Here is a 19774-nt window from a genome sequence, read left to right as displayed (position 1 = left end):
CGACGGTAGTGTAGCTATGCCTACACTAGGTTTACATTTCAGGTATGTCATTTTTCAAGCCTGTGCTTCAACTGTCTGTTTTGGCTGCAGACATGCACCAGTAGAGCGTTCTTTTCTAGCTAGTTAAGCATGTTTTCTCACTCTTGACATTTACCAACGCTGTTAAAACCAGAGCTCAAATGCTAAATTAGCCTGTCAGTGAGTCTTCACTGATTATTTTCTTTAATTCTGGTCATGTCGTAGCTTGCCACTTGTCCTTGTTTTAGCTTATTTATTTGTTCACATTCGTCTACCACAGCCCAGTGTCCAGAGCCAATACTGTCCTGATCTTGACAGTGTAGACACAAGGATTCAACTGCATTTCATCACAATGGAATGATTAACAAAGGCATGTTCAACACCTCTGTCAGACAGGCTTTAAAACCGTGGGAACATATACTGTACGGCGAATTCCTCCTTAAGAACCCAGGCTCCAAATATAATTATAGCTATCATAACCAGGAGGACAACAATCAGCATATTTAAAAATCTTGGCTTGACAGGCAAGAACTAATGTTCAAGAACACTTTATTTTTCTCGAGGCGGTAACAGAGGTAAAAATATGTCTCACTGCAACTTGTTGATTACTGCACATAGACATCTCACTAAAAACATGACTACACCCACTTTTACTTACAGTGACAATTTATGGACATGTCTATCATCAGATTACTCAAAGATTACTTGATTTGGCCTTGGAGGAATCCAGTCAAGCCTGAAATGTTTGACTCCAAGAAAAAAAACAAAAACATTTTTTTTTTTTTGCAGATTTATAAATGCACGCAAAGGCAATAACAACATTAACGCCACAGCTGATCTCTACTGTGTGCTTATAAATGCAAAAGTTAAGTCATTTTATTACAGTTAACCAATATTATTATAATTTTAAAAAAATCTTAGGGTGGAAATAACATTGATCCAGTTACACTACTGTTCAAAAGTTCGGGGTCTGTTGGATTTTTGGATGCTTTTGATAGAATCTCTTTTGGTCACCAAGGCTGCATTTATTTAAAGTAAAAACTGAAATAGTGTGAAATATTATTACAATTCATTACAAAAAGTTTTTTTTTTATTATTATTTAAATATAATTTAAAATGACATTTATTCCTGTAATGCAAAGCTGATTTTTTTTAGCAGCCATTACTCCAGTCTTCAGTGTTACATGATCCTTCAGAAATCAGTCTAATATGCTGATATGCTGCTCAAGAAACATTCATTATTATCAAGTTGAAAACAGTTGTGCTGCTTCATATTTTTGTGGAAAGTGGGCAATTATTTTAGGATTCTTCATTAATTTGAACTTTTAAAAGAAAAGCATTTGTAAGATAAATCTTTTGCAACATTACACATTACTTTACTGTCACTTCTGATCAATTCTAGCTGAATAAATGTAAATTTATAAATTCTTCAAAAAATTTTAAATCTTACTGACCCTTTTAAACTTTATATGGTAGTATACTTTGATATCATATTGGAATGCATAACAGTTGAAGTAGATGTCGATGCCTGGTCCTAATTTTGAAAGACAATTACAAAGTTACAATCCTGATTTCAAAATGCCAAGAAGGTGTGGCATCTTTGCATTATTCACAGATTTCACTGGTATATTAAAATTGTATGATTCACACACATTCAGCTGTCATGCTTCTTTCCTCTGAATGAGGAGTTGGCAAGAAATCCAGCACATGTATTGGCTCAATGATGTTTTTTATTGGGTAATTGTCAATCAGAATATAAAAACAGCTAGAGATTGTCACGCATATGTGAGAGGTGTGTATGAACTTACTGGTCTAAGAGTTGATCATATTTGGCTTGGGCATCTCTTTCTGTATTCAGTGCTCTGTCTTTCTCAATGACAGCATTATCTCGGGTTTCACGAAGGTTTCTGAAAGAGTAATGAACACATTTCCTGAAACAATACTGTATTTTATTTAGCACAGGTTTAAGTTAAGTGTGCTTTAAAGCCTTGACACAGTATGAAGAATGATCATTCATTACATGTAACAAGTAAACCCCATCCTCCCACTGATATATTACAAATAAATAATTTTGATGCAGAGAGATGGCATAATTCCAGTTACACAGTAATTATAGTCCCACAAAAGTGGAGAAACAATGTGTAAAATTTGGAGACCAACACGAAATGAGACGTGCTAATTTTCAAAACAACTTACAATTATAATGTTGCTCTGATACGGTGTACAGAAAATGACACTGTGGTAGTGCAAGAGTATTTATAAAAGGAAGCATGCAGAGTTGTTAGATTTTAATCAGATATTCTTTAGTTATAACTACTATACTTTCATTCATTTTTAATGCTAAGACTATTTTGTCTTTGGTCACTAGGGGTGCAGCGATCGACCCCTCTGCTGACTCAAAATTATGAAATATCATAGAAAATATGATACATTTTGTAAAAACTAAATCTATAAAGTATCCAGTATCTAGATGCATTTTTCTTAATTTTACTAACAATGTTTAGAAGACAAACATAAGAAACAGAGTTCCCCAATTTATTAATATATCAATTTCTGGTCATTTATCATTACAGGATCATTATTAAAAAAGAAAGAATATATATAATGACTTTATATAAACATTATAGAGTTATTTCTAGCCAATTAAATATTTTAGAGAAGAATAATTCAAAATATTTATATTTCCTTTTGAAATTTCTATGATGTTCTAAGATTTTCAGATAAGACTTCCAGGACTGGAAATCATAATTCTAAAACTTCCTGACATACTCAGCTTTTCCATGGTAAACAGTTTTTTTTTCGCTCTAAGATTTTTTCAAGGATTTGTCCTTGTCCAGTCAGAGACATGTAGGCATGCTCTCACCTGTTCTCTCTCTCATACATCTCTTTTGATGCCCTCTGCAGGCTCTCGATTTCATGACTGGTCTTCATTCGAATTCGCTCCAGTTCATCATGCAGTTTGTTTTCATACTCTGTCTTATAGTGATCTCTGGTGGAGAGATGCAAACGACACAACTGTCAAACTGTAATGACTTCACAAAAAAGATTTGACAGTATTAATGGATCTCTGCTCCAAATCCAAGTATATTGCCACAATACTCACCAGATTTGGCCCATTTATTTATATCATGCAAACTTCTTAATACAGACCAATGCTGTATTGCTCATTAAACTGAACATTAAACTTAATAGCATGAAAAAGTAAAAAGAAAGCACCATCCTTATCATTAATCACACATACCTAGAAGCAACATATTTCTCATAGGCATCTTCTCTGGCTTTCTTTGTGTCTTCAAGCTGGGTCTGCAGTCTGTCCAGACGGTCTTCTTGATGAGCACAGCACACATTAAGCTCCATGTTCTGCCTATTTAAATATTCTTTGTCCTTCTGCATCAATGTTACAGACTGCTGCAGAGTGGCTACCTGCAGAGGAAAAAAGAAAAACAGTGAGAAAGAAAGAGTTAAATTAAGTAACAGGAGACAATTTGTGACAGACAGATTTATGTTGACATTGGCTACCAGTTGCCTTTATGGCTAGTGTACCAGTTATAACATGTGCTCTCATTCTTCTCAATGGATAATGGACTTTGTTTTTTGTTCCAAATATATACAGGAACAGTATATATTATCCACTGTCAATCTCAGATGTTGATCATTTAAACATGGCTCAATCGGTTAACTAAATAATTGGCCTAATGGATATGCTGATCTGTCAGTCATCTTACCTCCTTATTTAGGTCATTCCTCTCTCTGGTCAGGGCAGTGTGTGTGAGGTCCAGCATTTCCAACTTCTTCCTCAACTCTCTAACCTCTGTTTCATACCCATCTCTCTCTCTGTGGACACAATAAGACAGGTTATATTCATAATTATGCACACACAACCTCAGCATTAGAACATTTGTAATGCTTTTGAAAGAAATCTCTTTTGCTCACCAGAGCTGCATTTATTTGATCTTTTTTTCTTTTTTTTTGCAATAATGTAAGTCTTTTGAATGGAGTGTACATGTGGACAGGGGATACTAAAATTAGGGCTGACAATGCATTAAAATGATTTATGCTCCATATAGTTTTGAGACTGTGCCCTGTGTGCATGGCATGGTTGGCTGCTCTTGTGGTCTTGTGGACTGACAAAGACAAATGTAGGACATTTCACTCACCGTTTGATTTTGTCATAGTTCTCTCGTTTGTAGTCTCCTTCCTGAATAAGCTGCTTGGTGTTGGCAAGTTCCAGCGTGACTCTCTGACAGCGGATCTCTAGCTCTGAGCGCGCCCTCCTCTCTTCCTCATAGCTCTGATTGGGATATAGGAAAGCGGCAATAAATGTAAATAACAGTATTACCAATAAAAACAAAGATTATTTCACAGTTGTCTGGAATACTTGATTCTGGATTTATACCACTGTTAAAGCGGACTAAATTATATATATATATTCCATGCTGACTTTAAAGACTGTACAAAACTAGTATCCAAAAAGGTAAGTTTTTTTTTTTTTTTTTCCAAACCTCCATTAGTGATCTAATTTGGTTACGATGACTGTCCAGATCCTCATTCAGGTTAGACTTTTTCACCTGCAGCTCAGTCAGAAGAGCCCTCAGAGGGTTCACAACCTCATAGAACCGAATCTATGTAGAGAGAAAAAAAAACAACAACAACAAAAAAATCATATGCACACACATACATTATAGCTTTTAAGAACTGGGTTAGAACTAATAGCACCAATAAATGTATCTAAAAACGTATCCTCATTTCCCTTTCCAGTTGATAATTCAGTGCTTACAGCCACATATTCAGGGATGGTGAGTTTGTCCTCAGGCAGCTCCTTCAGCTCAGCGTACTTCTCCTCAGACAGCTCCAGGTCCCTCAAGCTCCTGCGGAGATCACCTGCCCGATCACAAAGCTGATGGTTTGTCTCTTCCAGCTGCTTCTGTCTGAGCATGATGGTGTCCATCTCCTGCTTCCTCAAGGCTTGCTGCTTCCTGCATGAGCAGAAGATCTCATTGACTTAGACTACAAGCAATCAAACTTATTTTTTGGCCATATAAATAACAACATTTGCACCAAATTGGATATCATTGGTGTTTTTTCCTCCTCGAGTATGAGCTCCATATTCTCACTATATCATTCTACATGAGCCATAAAAACCTGATGTATCAAATATGATAAAATACATATGGAAAGTGTGCAAACTTTTCATTTTATATTTTGTCTAAAGCTTCAATAAACTGTTCCATTTCAAACAATTAGATTTTAAATAAATTAAGTTTCTATTATTTCATATGTCAGCTGCACAGGATTAAAGAGAACATTTTTACAGTGAGCACTGACCCTACATCTGCTGTACAAGTTTCCTATCACAAGGGATTATTTTTAAGTAATTAACTACAATCATTATTAGTTTGAACATCATGTATAGTAGAATAAAAACAGAGTCACCCTTTTTTTGTGATTAACAGGTAGGTCAACTAGAAATATAACTGGAAATGGCTATCATTTTTTGACTTAATATTTAATTCTCTTTTACTTAGCAGACCAATTCCACTAAAATAAAAAAGGCACATTTATATATTTATATTTACATACTTTATACAAATGTAAACATATTATATATTCAAAAAAAAAAAAAAAAATAATAATAATAATAATAAATAAATATATATATATATATATATATATATATATATATATATATATATATATATATATATATATAAATATATATTAGTTATATATATATATAGTAAAATCCTACTTCCAAAGGATCTTTTTGTCAGTAAAACTATGTGAATGAACCTGTTTTCATCCTGCTGTAGTTTGAGCTGGCTGTCCAGACGCAGAGCGAGCACCTGTTTCTGATGGAGAGCATCGTTCAGCCTTTCCTCCAGCTCTTCTATCTACAAATGAATGTGCAAAACAATCATTTTAACACTTATAGGAGAAAAAAAACAAATACTTTTCAAACTTATGTATGTAATGCAATGTAGACATTAGTTTTCCATTCACCAACCATTACCTTGGTAAGATGGTCCACTTTGAGGTTGTCTATGAGCAGATTTTTCTGTGACAGCTCTATCTTCAGTTTTTGAAGGTTATGAAGCAGCTCTTTTCTTTCCAGGAGCTGTTTTGTGACCTTCCCTGCTCCATCTCTCTCATCTGAAGACGATATGTCTTCTGTGGGGACTGTTGTCTCCAGACTGATGTCCTCAGACTCGATGGAGCTGGAGATGTTTGCCGTGGCGTCCTTTGATTTCTTAGGAGGCATCTCAACACAGCTCCAGTCCAACCGTCCTACCGATTAGTCATGTAAGGAAATAAGACTGTTTTTCAATGTTTTACAAATGGTGAATGTGGATTATTAGCAGTCAGCCGTCAGGAGAGAAGCTCAGAAGCTCAAGGAAAGTATTAACGGATAAGGCGCTAGTCGCTAAGCGATGAAATCTGGACAAAGCAAGAAGACAAATTCGGTTATTTCAGGTTAACTAAGGTTACCTGACTCTCGCAGCCTTGTGACAAGAAAAACACGACAAAGTAATAATTTAAGAGAGACGTCAAACTTTAAAATATCTTATGTTGGTGAAAAAAAGTGTTTTATAATTAAAACGGGAACTTATTTATTACACCAACTGTTGCTTTTAAGCGTCCCGCCTCCTTAGAAACAACGACGTCTGACACAACAGAGATGAGCAGTGAAGTTTGCGTTAAAGAGCGTCTGCTTCAGAGACGCTTTTGATCGAATAAAAGGCACCACCTATAGGACTCCGCCGGAACAGGACTCTTATTTTGAACTTTACCTAAAATTCGAGACCGGAAATAAGAGAGTGTGTTCTATGTATCGTAGCATATTTTGGGGTTTGTGAGCGAATACGTGTGTTTTATTATATTTTTTTCTGATACAATAATTTTTTGTGATGTCTAATCAAAACATAGGACCCGCTTTGCGACCGACGATGGGAAAAAGCAAAAGTGATGATTCAGATGAAGAAGCCTCAAGTATGTTGACACATACACATTGTAATAACGTTAGCTGCTTAGTGAACTGCAATGTATATATATATATATATTATTTTGCATTTGCAAATGCATAACAAGGCTGATTGCCTTTAGGTACCAACCCCCCCCCCCCCCCCCCCCCCTTTCCCAAGTCATTCAGTCTTTTAGTTTATATTGTAATTAATAATACATGTTGTCTCCAGTTATAGGTCCAGCTTTACCTCCAAAGTATAAAGCTTTAGAGTCCTCCAGCAGCTCATGTGAAGACAGTGATCAAGAGGAGGTCGTGTTCAAGAGAGCCAAATACTCATCATCATCATCATCATCTAGGAACCGGCCTTCTTCAAAGTATGACACTTGATGCCTTTCCAAATAAATGTGTTTCTCAGGGATTCATATTTAATGAGGTGTTTGGTCATAAATGGACCACTTTTGATCCAAATAGTTTTTATGTTTTGTTGGGAGGTAGTCAACCCTAAAAAGCATACTGCATTATATTTGGTACATAAATTTCTAAGACCTCTAAATTATGCTGAAAAACCTGCTGTACACAATCTATTAGATGCCTTCTGTAGTCTGATTGATACTTAATACTTTTCAGCAAGTAAAAGGCCTTGCAATTTAGGTTTACTTAATTATCTGTATATAATTTTTAGAATATTTTATAACTTTTTTTTTTAAGAAAAGTCATGTTCAAATGTAAGTATGATCCATCAGGCTTTTCAGGAACGTTTATTTGTTCATTTCTCAATCCACATTGTATTGCATTGCATTATACAGTATGTTTTGCCTCCACAATAAAAGAGCTTTGGTCATAAAACCAAGCATTTATAGCCTTAAGATGGATATGGAGGGATAGCTGATATTTATGTGTAATTGTTTGTGGTTCTTTAACAGCAGCAGAGGCAACATAAAAGATGAGATGGATAAAAAGCAAATCAATGAGGAAGGTGATGATGAAGGTTTCTTTGGTCCAACTCTTCCCCCAGGATATCAAAAGGGAGACAAATCACCTGAAGGGTAATAAACACTTAATAATAGTATCCCACATGGTCGTTTGGAGAGCAATTTCAGCATCCCAATCTAAGTCTTGGATGAACTACATTCTGCATCACCAGGCCACCTTTACTAGGACCTGCACTCCCTCCAGGATTTAAAAAAAAAGATCATGATGAAGATGCAAAAGATGATACCGGAGGGTTTTTAGGACCAGCTTTACCACCAGGATATCGAAAGCAAGACAGATCTCCTGAACGGTAACAGGAATTTGTCCTGGAATTAAACAAACACAGTTGACATTATGACTGCTCTATACATTTTTGTTTTGTAGAGTTGGTAGTATCACACACTGCTATATTTATTCTAATTTAACATGCAAATGTAAATGTTAATTTAGTTTTTTTTTCTTCTCTCCCTGCAGACCACCTGTAATAGGACCTGCTCTGCCTCCACGCTTTAAAAGACAAAATGCAGATGAAGATGAAGAGGAGGGAAAAGAAGACACTAGAGGATTTTTAGGACCAGCTCTACCACCAGGTTATACACCATCAGTGTCAAGCGGTGAAGAAGAAGAAGAAGAAGAAGATGATTATGTCATTGGACCCATGCCATCAAAAGGGCCGTCCCAGGACTCTGTGGCATTGGACTTTGAAAGAAGGGCTCAAAGAATGAAAGACAAACTTACAGGAGTGGATGTAAATGCTTTTTATGTATTTTTTAATAATCTATTAATTAAGCTAGTATTTTTTATATATTATTATTAATAATTATTATTGTTATTTATTATATTGTAATTTTTTTGTATATTGTATTTTTCTTGTTTTTACTTATCTTTACACATATGCTTCTAATTTTAAGCCTTATATACTTTCAATTTTTATTTCCGTTTACATACTTCATACCCTAGGATGAGTCATGTTTTGTTTTGTTGAACATGAAAATAGATGTTGATTTATTCCAGTCAGTGGGTAGACTAAACAATCCTGGCTTCTTCTGCTTTTAGACTGGCCCCAAAGTGATCTCCAGAGAGAGCTGGATGACTGAGTTGCCTCCTGAGTTGCAGCATGTGGGCCTGGAAGCACGAACCTTTAAAAAAAGATCAGGCCCTGAGAACAAAGACCGCACAGTTTGGACTGACACTCCCGCTGACCGTGAGCGAAAAGCTAGGGTGAGTTAGCAGTAAATGTAATTGAGTGCAGATGTGGGGATTGTTGTGGAGAGTCATCATAGATTTTCCAGTGATATCATATGTGATTCTGCAGGTAATTCAAGCACTGGGTTTTGGAAAAGAGGGATTTCAGGAATTGTTTGGAAATTCCCTTCTTGTTTGTCTTTCCTAGGAACGACTAGAGGCTAAGGAAAAAGGTGAATCTGCCAAGGATGATGGACCTCATCTGTCTCAGAAAGAGCTTGAGACGGCTGAAAAAGTTTCAAAATATAATGTAAGTTCAGTGAAATCCAGCTGTTTTTCTACACATATTCTACAATATTGCACTAATATGCATATCACAGGTAAAAAGTTTGAAATACTTTAAGTTAGTGTTTTTTTATTATTATTATTTGATCAAAAATACAGTAAAACGATTTATTTTGGAGTAGCTCACTCTGATGGACCACACCTTTAGTGTGCTTGATGAAGCTGCGAGCTGCGACTGCCTAAGTATAAAAATATGAATTTCAATCTCAGAATGTCCATCTCTTTTTAGGAGTCCAAGCGTGGTGAATCTCTCATCAGTATGCACACTAAAAAGATGAAAAGAAAAGCTGAGGAGGATGCTAACAAGCCTGTGGAAAGAAGACCTTTCGACAGAGACACAGACCTCCAAGTCAATCGGTTTGATGAGGCTCAGAAAAAAGCTTTGCTCAGGAAGTCAGAAGAGCTGAACACCCGCTTTTCACACAGCAAAGACCGCATGTTCCTATGAGGGACATTCAACAAATCTATCTGTTGTTGTCGAGGTTTATTTTTTAAAGGATGTTGTACTGCATTGGAATCTTCGAAGCATCATCATCATCAAAACATTGAGCTTTTGTTGACAGTTATATGTAAAATTAGAAGGGCCGACTGTTCCTCCTGAATTTGCCTTTCTTTTTTTACAATGTCTAATTGTAAGAGAGAGTGCATTAAACGTTTTGTAATTTTGTGACTTCTACAAGTTTTTAGGCTGCCGTTGTATTAATAGGTAATTAATACTTAAGTATTATTGTTTATATCCAGTGAATTCCCCTGAATTGTGTCAGTTTTATGTTTTTGGGTCATGTATTGTTCACCAGAGTGTGCATTCCTCATTGAATATTCCACGTTCAGATCACGTGTACTTCACCATGACAATGAAAGTTAAGACCATTTAAGACCCATTAAAACTTTGTGTCATAACACTTAATCCCAAATTATTATTACCTTAATGAAGAAAACTAATCACTATGATGCTAACAATTGAAATTCTAAAGTATTTATAATCACTAGTTTTTTGTTGTACTTTGATTTATGCAGTTGTCAAATTTACCATTTAAATCTATTACATCCTTCCTGTACAGTACACTATTACTATATTAATACGAATCAACATGCATAGTGATGTTACAATGCAAACCATCATGATGGCCCTAATATTATTTTTTGTTGCCCCATGTAAAAATATATTTTATTATTTTTTTGCGATATAATTTTAACCATGTAAGTTCGAGGCTATAAGGCTCAACTGAATTGTTTCTTGGAGGTTTTTATGCTATCATAAATGTAAAGTGTGATCGTTTCTGTAAATAAATACCTATTATATTATATTCTAATCTATCCTATTCTATTCAATCCCTTACGCCAATTAACCATGGTTTTATAACAGTAAAAGTGTAGTAACCATATTTTTTGGGCGTATTGACTGCAATTTGAATAACCACAGTTTTACTATAAATACCATGGTTAAATTATGGTTAGTGTAGCCAACACATGGTAAATTTGTGGTTACCATGGTTGAACTATAATAACCGTGTTTTAGTTTTTTTTGGTAGTAAAACCATGTTTAATTTTCGTAAGGTATTCTATTCTCAAAAACATGTTCACTTCCAAACAAATCGAGTAGTGTTTTTTTATTTTTGACTAAATAAAATGACAAAGCGACGAAAACAATATCTCCTTTAACTTAACTATTAATGATTGAGCTAACAAATAGAAAGTACTTATGTTTTGTTGACTGTTTCCAAATTCATGGATTTTGTCACTATATAGCATCTGTATTAACCAACGCGCTTTTCATTTTTGTCCTAACAGGCTACCATACAGACTGCTCGGTTGTTGGTGGTGTGTTAGCTAGCGAGTGTGTAGCGTGGAAGCGGTGCATTAAATCCACATGAAATAACTAGAATAGAAATATTTAAACTAGTAACAAACATGTCAGACAAAGGAGAGGTGGATTTAACCGGGGCAAAACAGAACACGGGCGTATGGCTGGTCAAAGTAAGTGCTTTAAATAGCTCGATGATTGCTTTAGCATATAGCTTACAGATACCTCTCGTGGCAGTGTGGTTTATATGTTAAATATGGGCATTGTTTTAAAGCTATATTTGTATAAACTTCATAAAGGTCCCAAAGTATTTGTCACAGCAATGGACCAAAGCAACAGGGAGAGGAGAAGTTGGAAAGCTCCGAATAAGCAAGTACGTAGCAAAAAATAACAACCATCTAGCTACATGTTATGGAATACTACAAGCACAACGTTCATTTAAAACAGTAATATTTATCCAATTATTGTTGTTTGTGCAGGAATCAAGGCAAAGCAGAGGTAACTAATATGTCTTTAAACATTCAGTGTTTTATGAGACTTGTGTCTTTACTCGATGTTTTTCTGATTGATTGACAGGTGTCTTTCACACTCAATGAGGAGCTGACCACCATAGACACCATTGGGGAGAAATCCTCTATGGTACGAGCCCCTAGAGAGCATCCATTCACTCTGCAGACGGTCGGTGGACAGACTCTGGCTGTTTTTACTGAAAACTCTTCAGGTGAGAACAAGGATGTCACTACGTGCTGTGCGTTGAAATGATGTGAAGTTAAAGTAGATTCATATAACTTACAGTTATATAGAGAATATATAACCAGCACTGAAATGTACATCAGGTCCACTCCATAGATTGTGAAACTGTTTATAAAGTATATTAGGGAAAAAAAGAGAGCGAGAAATGTAACTTAATAGTATAAAAAAGAGATAGTATAGTAACAGAGATAAGAAAAATCTGGGAAGTATACAATAGGCTTAAATATTCAGATGAACATGTACAAGAAGAAAAAACAAAAGTACAAAATGTTTAATCAATTGATGAGAATGTAAAAAGTGGATTATAACAAGTGCAAAAATATAAATATAAACTGATTAAATTAGATACCCATGAATAGTAATACATAGTAACATTGTGTAGTCATTCACCAAAAAAATTGATGACTATTTATTTGATCATTAATGTTATTTACTATTATGTTAATATCTTTAGATTTAGATTTTTTACTTTTTTTATGATGGAGAGTTTTGGTACTTTTGGGGGGCATAATTTGATTCCAGTGTAATACGATTTCAGAACCACTGTATTAGAATTTCTAAAAATGCTGTTATACTTTAAATAATAGGGTAAGATGGTCACTTAAGAACAGTGTGCATTTATTTTCTGCATTTACTTTAAATTGTAACACGTTTTGCATGTGCAGGATGAAGATGCATCAGCCAGTGTGTTATAATAGGAAAGACATTGAAGAATTTGCTAATTTAGTAGTTGTTCTAGCACAAAATGTAAAATAATTTTACAGAAAAGATTAAGACTCCCTCTCTGGATAAAGTTTTATAGAACACACACACACACAGAGAGTCATATGAATATATACATATTTAAATGATCATATTTTAATTGAAGATATTCATAATAGCAACAAAAATTTGATGTGAATGATTTCACTCAGTTAACCTGTAGGTTTTAATGAAAAGCAGAGATGCCCGAAATGTACATCTAATGTATGATAATATTGAATTATAACCCCATTAATTACAATATGTATTATATTTTAAAGTGACAACATGCCACTTTGGCTATTTTGTACCAATTTTGTTTACAATAAAACTATAATTTTTACTTCACAAACCTAAAAACATTGTCTACAAATCCTTCATTAACAAATAGACACAATTAGGTAAATTAACCTCAAAACTATTTGACAAGTGTTATACATTTAAAATAGCATATCCATTCATTAAATGTGTTGAGATGAGATTTTGTGCCGTCCGTGATCAAGAAAATATGTTAATCATTTCTGAATGTGTAAACCATGCCATGCTAAGACTTGTATATAATGTTAGTTATTTACATTTTAATAGAAGTTATTATAAAGTATCATAGTTTTTTCCTGTTAACTTAACTTTTGCTTTCAAACAGCTCATTGGGTAAGTCATTTCGTGCCATCTCTGGGATTACCTGTATATACTTCAGTTGCCTCATACTCTCTTCCTCCAGTTCTATTCAGTTTCTCTCTCTGCTCTTTGTCTGTTGTGTGAGATGAATCAGATATTAGGTTGTTACAGCTTTCATCTGGTCTCTTAAGCTTTTGCAGTTGCTAACCTCTGCCTTTCAATCAGTGTATGTGATTGTGGTGTTTTAATGGTAGAAGACAGTAGAATGGGCCTTCAAGTATCGCTGATTTTGAAAACCAAATCTGCTCACTACCTTAATTATTCCTTATTTAACATGGAGTTGTGTTGTATAGCTTGGGTGTTGTGTGTGCATGACCAACTCTGTATAGTTGCCATGCTAATTCACGTTTTTTTTTTTTTTGTAGTGACAGTGAGGATTTCTTTAGTTGTTGTGAATGTGCTTGAGTTTCAGAGCCTGGTCTCTTCTCTTCTGTTAAGTCTTCTGGGACCAGTTATTCAAAAATGGGGCTGAATGATTTTTATAATTTTTTTTAATGCTGCATCTATTTGATCAAAAATACACTTTTTTTGTGAAATATTATTACAATTTTCTTGGATTAAAGTAATATATTTTTTAATACATTTTAAATGGTAATTTCTTCATGTGATGGTAAAGCTGAATCAAGCAATCATTCTTATCAATATTGAAAACAGTTGTGTTGCTTAATATATTTGTTTGAAACTATTTTTGGTTGATACAGTTTTTTTTTTTTTTTTTTTCAGGATAATGAATAAAAAGTGAAAAACTTTTTTTAAATATAACGATGTTAAAAGTCCTTACTGTCACTTTTGTTCAATTTAATGCATCCTTGAATAGAAGTATACATTTCTTCCTTTAAAAAAAAAAAAGAAAAGATAAATCCACCAATCTCCACATCCTTGAAGACAGGGTACTTTTGGTTGATGGTTTTTGGATTCATTTAGATCAATTTCCTCATTGGTTTCAATGAAGCTAACTCGTGAACTGACTGATCAGAGGTACAGTGTGGCTTGTTGGTCGTATATGCGTGGTTTGTCTCTATTTGCTTTCGCTGACTGCTGTGTAAGAAGCTGCCGTAAGGCTTGGCCTGCCGTGATTACTTTGGCATGTACTCCCCCTCGTTCTCATGTTGCCATCCCTCTCGTAGGGCAATCAGATGCCGAGGCCGGCGGCTCAGGTACATGCCCAGGTGAGTGCTCACCGTCGCTCCCTGCTTGAGTGGAGGTCCAGGAAGGACCACGTCAAGCCTTGTACTGTTAATGGCCATTGATTTGACACTCAGCCAACAAAACGGCAATTATAAATGCTTTTTATGGCCTAATTTTAAGAAATGGTGTATTGAGAATTCCACAGCCTGGAGCAGCGAATGTACAGAATGCGCCTCTCACTGCTGATGTAATGACTGAACAGTAATGGGCTGTGTATTGCAGCAGCAATTGCATAGTTACAACTGTCATTGAGTATTAATGTCTCTTTTCTTTCATAAAGATAAAATTGCACTAGAAGGAGTGGTGGTGCAGAGAGCTGAATGCAGACCGGCCGTCAGTGAAAACTACATGAAGCTGAAGAAGTATGCTCACACATGCACACACTAGCTCTGTTCCAAAATTTAGTGAGCTGCCTGCACAAACAGCATTATAATTGTCATGGAAACTCATAAGTGATTCATTTGTGAGCCAAAAACTCTATATGGGCAGCAACTCTTTTAAATGAGATGGAAAATGGATTTTATGATGTCTGTACAGGTCCACACTCACTTTTTTTGTGTGTGTGATGTCTGGTACATAAACTTTAATATGCTCATCTAGAACTCTATATATTAAAGTATTTTGTGTTTTTTTTTTTTTTTTTTTTTTTTTGCAGACTGCAGATTGAGGAGTTATCTAAACCCCTCAGATTCTCCCAACAGCTTGACAAAGCCGTGACCACCAACTACAAACCTGTGGCTAATCACGCTTATAATGTAGGTCAAGCTTTTGCATCTTTCAGCAGATGCCTGAAGTATCTGATATGCAGTTGATTGTTGATGAACACTCTCTTTGTTCTCCCCGCCCCCCTCAGCTGGACTATGAAAAGAAGAAGAAAGAAGAAGGGAAGAGGGCACGAGCAGATAAACAACAGGTGCTGGACATGCTGTTCTCTGCTTTTGAGAAGCACCAGTTTTATAACATTAAGGATCTAGTGGACATCACAAAACAGCCTGTGGTGAGTTACATTACAGTAACATTACATAACACACATACACTACTGTTCAGAGGTGTCGGGTTGGTAAGTCCATTATTCCAAGTCTTCAGTGTCACATGATTCTTTAGAAATCATTTTAATTTTGATTTGCTGCTTAAGGATTATAGTTAATAGTTCACCCCAAAATTATAATTTTGTCATTAATTACTCACCCTCATGACTTTCCAAACCCGTAAGACCTTCGTTCATCTTCGGAACACAAATTAAGATATTTTTGATGAAATCCAAGAGCTTTCTGACCATGCATAGACAGCAATGTAACTACCACATTTAAGGCCCAGAAAGGTAGTAAGGATATTGTTAAAATAGTCCATGTGAAATCAGTGGTTCAAACTTAGTTTTATGAAGCTACAAGAATACTTTTTGTGTGCAAAGAAAACTAATTAATTTATTCAACAATTTCTTCTCTTTGGTGTCAGTCACGAGAGTCCCACGACGCTGGGCTACAAGGCTGCCTCTAAAATCATCCTTTCTTAATTTCTAGATTTACCTGAAGGAGATTCTTCGAGACATTGGCATATACAATGTCAAAGGCACCCACAAGAACACCTGGGAGCTCAAACCAGAGTACCGACACTACCAGAACGAAGAGAAGAGCGACTGATCATTTTCAAAGCCTACTACTATTGGACCATTGGAGTGGCTATGAAAACCCCAAAAGCCAACTTCCCCAATAAGTTCAAATTGTTGTTTCTGGATCATTTCTTCAAGGATGATTCAGTTGTTTTTAGAGGTGTATCAGAAAACTATGTGGCATTTTACAATGCTGAGCAGTTGGATTATGCATATTTAGGGATTCCCATGAAAAAAAAAACTAGTGATAGTTGTTCAAATCTTCAGTGATGTGACATGAAAAGAATTTATAATCTAAATGTTGTGTATAAATGGGTGATGTTGGATTCTTTTTAAAGAAACGTTGATAGATTAATGGTAAACCGTTTATTCGGATTTAGTTTTCTGATTGAAACACTTATTTTATATGGTATTTAATGTTCTTCAATGCTCTTGAAATAAAGGTTTTTGTACAAAAAAACTTTTTTTTATTTTTACAATTCACAGAAGGACTGGGGTTAAATATTTAAATTGTTTAAATACTTAAGTTCAAATAAACTGCTTTATCACCAGATATATTTGATATGTTAAACATGGAGTGTGACCAATATGAAAGCAAACTTGATGGCTTTGAGAAACTCAAAGCAGCTCATTATCAAAATGGGGTCATTATTTAGGCTTTCTTTGCAGCTACCAGAACCAGTGATATTGTGCACACCAGCAAATCTACTCTGACTTACAAAATTCTTTAGGTTCACAAGTGGGCACATGACTTAATGTCTAGAGAGCTGGTTTGGTTACAAATGATACCAACAAACTGGATAAACAGTAAAAGTGTATATGGGTGAGACGTCGGCAGAACACAAATGATCAACCAGAATAATTGCAGGGTTAAGTAGGGGTGAAGCTCAACACTACACAGTATTGTGATGCATTTCGCATTCTCTATACAGATGCTAAAGATACTTTCATGTGCTTATCAAGGACTTTAAAGACAATATTCACCATCGCTTTCACATGCAGATGTCAGACACACCCGTCTTAAAAAGACGGAGGCTTTTGTGCTTCCAATACACATCTGAGCAAGCCACAACCATTTGCTCATCATGATCTGTAATTTAGCATAACTTTTGTCTTAACTGTACCATGTTTGGCCTCATTTTGCAGGTTATATTTTTGAGAAGAACTGTAACACAATCAATAGAGATATCCAAACATTCTAAAGCACAATTAGAATACTTTTTTTTTACTTTTGAAAACTCGTCAAAGGCCTTACCGTGTATGAAGGCTAAAAAGATGTTAACTGTTCACTTAACCCTGTAGACGTATGTGAACATCTGCTTCTGTTTTATGGACATTTTTATATATGAACACATGCTTTTGTTGTAAAGTTTGGAATTATTTCCTTCCTGGTAAGTAAAACAGCTGATATAATGAATATCCAACCTAAATCCTAAACGTCCCGTTAAGAAAAACCTTATCAAACAGTAAGGTCTACATATAAACATCTCTTTGGTAATAACTCAGAATCTACCACTACAGCGCAAGTCATTTTAAAATCATGTTTTGTTCTAGTTCCTAATTTAAAATAGTAGATGCAGCTTTTCATTGTGTAGGGAAGAGATACCCAAACCGCTGATTTTGCCCACCATGCCATATAACAAGAGGGTGGAAAAAATGGGTTGATTTCAAAGGAAAAAAAAGAGAGAAATGAAGAAAATGTAAGTGAATTCAATTTAATAAAATTGTATATCTTAATTTCCTAATTAACTATGTTGTATCCTTAGGGTTACCTGTTTGCGCTTTATTATCCTTTTTTTTTCTCAAATAGGAGTCTACAGTTACATCTCAAAAAAATTGAATATTGTGAAAAACTTTTTTCAAAAAGTGAAACTTTCATATATTTTACATTCATAACGTAAAGTAAGCATTTCAAAAGTTTTTTTGTTTGTTTTAATTTTGATGATTCGAGCTTACAGCTCATGAAAGTCAAAATCTCAATATATTAGAATATTTATATTTGAGTTTCATTAAATAACCATCCCTACAGTATAAATTCCGGGTATCTCTTGCTCTTTGAAACCACAATAATGGGGAAGACTGCTGACTTGGCAATGATCCAGAAGACGAACATTGACACCCTCCACAAAGAGGGTAAGTGACAGGGGGTCATTACTGAAAGGTGTGGTTGTTTACAGAGTGCTGTATCAAAGCATATTAAATGCAAAGTTGACTGGAAGGAAGAATTTGGGTAGGAAAAGGTGCACAAGCAACAGGGACGACAACAAGCTTGAGAATACTGTCAAGCAAAGCTGATTTAAACAGAAGAGCTTCACAAGGAGTGAACTGAAGCTGGAGTCAGTGCACTCAAGAGTCACCACGCTCAGACATCTTCAGTAAAAGGGCTACCAAGCCAGTTCTGAAACAGAAATAATGTCAGAAGCATCTTACCTGGGCTAAAGAGAAAAAGAACTGGACTGTTGCTCAGTGCTCCAAAGTCATCCTTTCAAATAAATTTAGATTTTGCATTTCATTTGGAAATCAAGGGCTGGAGTCTGGAGGAAGAGTGGAGAGGCACAGAACCCAAGCTGCTTGAAGTCCGATGTGAAGTTTCCAGTCAGTGATGATTTGCGGTGCCGTGACATCTTCTGTTATTGGTCCATTGTGTTTTATTAAGTCCAAAGTCAATGCAGCCGTCTACCAGATTTTGGAGCACTTTATGCTTCCATCTGCTGACAAGCTTTATGGAGATGCTGATTTGCTTTTCCAGCAAGAGTTTAGCACCTGCCCACAGTGCCAAAACCACTTCCAAGTGGTCGGATAATGGATTCCAAGTGGATTCCATATGGAATATTTTCAAGAGAAAGATGAGAAACAGTCGATCCAACAATACAGAAGGGCTGAAGTCTCAGTAGTGCCACAGGCTGATCTCTTCCATACCACACCTCACTGATGCTGGATTTTGTGCTAAAGGAGCCCCGACCAAGTTTTTGGATTGATTTTAGGAACTATTCTAATAGTTTGAGATACTGGATTTTGACTTTCATAAGCTGTAAGCTCGAATCAAAATTAAAACAAAAAAACTTTTGAAATGTCTTTCACATGTAATGAATCTAAAATATGAAAGTTTCACTTTTATAAGTAAAAAAAAAAAAAAAGGCAGGTTTTCACGATATTCAAATTTGAGATGTACCTGTATGGCAGCCCTATGAATGGAACATAGGAAAACTGGCATATTTATTGGGGTGGTTCTCAACAGAACCCTGCCCAACTTTGGGGTCCCTAGGATCAACCATGTGGTTTCTTTTTTTCGGTTTTTGCTTTACATTGTTTTAACATCTTTATCCTAATTTAGCTTTTTGTTAAATTATTTTCTTCTACATTAAATGTATATAGAAATTTCTGTGAATTGGATCAAAAACAATTAGTTGGACTAAAAGAAACTTTGTTTCAGCCCATCACCATTCATAGGGTAATTGTTTGGGCACTTCTGTTGTAAGGCTCCCAGTTTACATTGAAAAGAGGCTCGTCTCCTTCACCC

General features: G+C 35.3%; 3 protein-coding genes across 11 annotated transcripts in view; 2 read left to right on the top strand and 1 right to left on the bottom strand.

Moving 5' to 3' along the window:
• LOC306873898 (progesterone-induced-blocking factor 1-like) overlaps positions 1-6775 on the bottom strand; it is a 51787-nt gene extending 45012 nt beyond the window's left edge. The window contains exons 1-10 of one of the 6 annotated variants that reach the window (XM_079423431.1): positions 6505-6747; positions 6029-6303; positions 5809-5909; positions 4796-4994; positions 4521-4640; positions 4176-4309; positions 3744-3852; positions 3260-3441; positions 2882-3007; positions 1827-1925 (exon numbers count right to left, since the gene is read on the bottom strand). In XM_079423431.1, coding sequence (XP_079279557.1) covers positions 1827-1925; positions 2882-3007; positions 3260-3441; positions 3744-3852; positions 4176-4309; positions 4521-4640; positions 4796-4994; positions 5809-5909; positions 6029-6277 — 1319 coding nt within the window. In that variant the 5' untranslated portion in view covers positions 6278-6303; positions 6505-6747. Of the gene's footprint in view, positions 1-1826; positions 1926-2881; positions 3008-3259; positions 3442-3743; positions 3853-4175; positions 4310-4520; positions 4641-4795; positions 4995-5808; positions 5910-6028 lie in introns of all 6 variants that reach the window. The other 5 variants (XM_079423434.1, XM_079423432.1, XM_079423435.1 and 2 more) reach the window with 5 other exon arrangements.
• Positions 6776-6804: 29 nt separating this feature from the next.
• LOC306873901 (GPALPP motifs-containing protein 1-like) lies at positions 6805-10792 on the top strand. Of its 2 annotated transcripts, none has more exons than XM_079423439.1 (8): positions 6805-7005; positions 7209-7353; positions 7906-8025; positions 8124-8261; positions 8426-8699; positions 9008-9172; positions 9345-9446; positions 9711-10791. In XM_079423439.1, the coding sequence occupies exons 1-8, from the start codon at positions 6924-6926 to the stop codon at positions 9927-9929; spliced, it is 1245 nt and encodes a 414-aa protein (XP_079279565.1). In that variant the 5' UTR covers positions 6805-6923; the 3' UTR covers positions 9930-10791. The 2 variants fall into 2 exon arrangements, with proteins under 2 accessions (XP_079279565.1, XP_079279564.1); XM_079423438.1 differs by having other exon boundaries at positions 6812-7005; positions 7903-8025; positions 9711-10792.
• A 459-nt stretch (positions 10793-11251) lies between these two features.
• On the top strand, positions 11252-16806 carry LOC306873905 (general transcription factor IIF subunit 2-like). 3 transcript variants are annotated; one of them, XM_079423446.1, is made up of 9 exons: positions 11253-11458; positions 11585-11658; positions 11765-11783; positions 11862-12006; positions 14585-14626; positions 14926-15007; positions 15301-15400; positions 15499-15642; positions 16166-16806. In XM_079423446.1, the coding sequence occupies exons 1-9, from the start codon at positions 11393-11395 to the stop codon at positions 16283-16285; spliced, it is 792 nt and encodes a 263-aa protein (XP_079279572.1). In that variant the 5' UTR covers positions 11253-11392; the 3' UTR covers positions 16286-16806. The 3 variants fall into 3 exon arrangements, with proteins under 3 accessions (XP_079279574.1, XP_079279572.1, XP_079279573.1); XM_079423447.1 differs by having other exon boundaries at positions 11254-11458; positions 14594-14626; positions 16166-16707; XM_079423448.1 differs by lacking the exon at positions 14585-14626 and having other exon boundaries at positions 11252-11458.
• The last annotated feature ends 2968 nt before the right edge of the window (positions 16807-19774 follow it).

This window comes from Barbus barbus (genome assembly GCF_936440315.1).
Source record: "Barbus barbus genome assembly, chromosome: 8".
In the NCBI taxonomy this organism is placed as follows: domain Eukaryota; kingdom Metazoa; phylum Chordata; class Actinopteri; order Cypriniformes; family Cyprinidae; genus Barbus; species Barbus barbus.
This window is presented reverse-complemented; position numbering and strand designations above follow the sequence as displayed.

Coding starts and splice junctions, on each gene's coding strand:
- LOC306873901 (XM_079423438.1), top strand. CDS start 6,924: ATGTCTAATCAAAACATAGGACCCGCTTTGCGACCGACGATGGGAAAA. Junction 7,354..7,902: donor AGGAACCGGCCTTCTTCAAA/GTATGACACTTG, acceptor GTTCTTTAACAG/CAGCAGAGGCAACATAAAAG. Junction 8,026..8,123: donor GGAGACAAATCACCTGAAGG/GTAATAAACACT, acceptor CTGCATCACCAG/GCCACCTTTACTAGGACCTG.
- LOC306873905 (XM_079423446.1), top strand. CDS start 11,393: ATGTCAGACAAAGGAGAGGTGGATTTAACCGGGGCAAAACAGAACACG. Junction 11,459..11,584: donor CGGGCGTATGGCTGGTCAAA/GTAAGTGCTTTA, acceptor AACTTCATAAAG/GTCCCAAAGTATTTGTCACA. Junction 15,401..15,498: donor TGGCTAATCACGCTTATAAT/GTAGGTCAAGCT, acceptor CGCCCCCCTCAG/CTGGACTATGAAAAGAAGAA.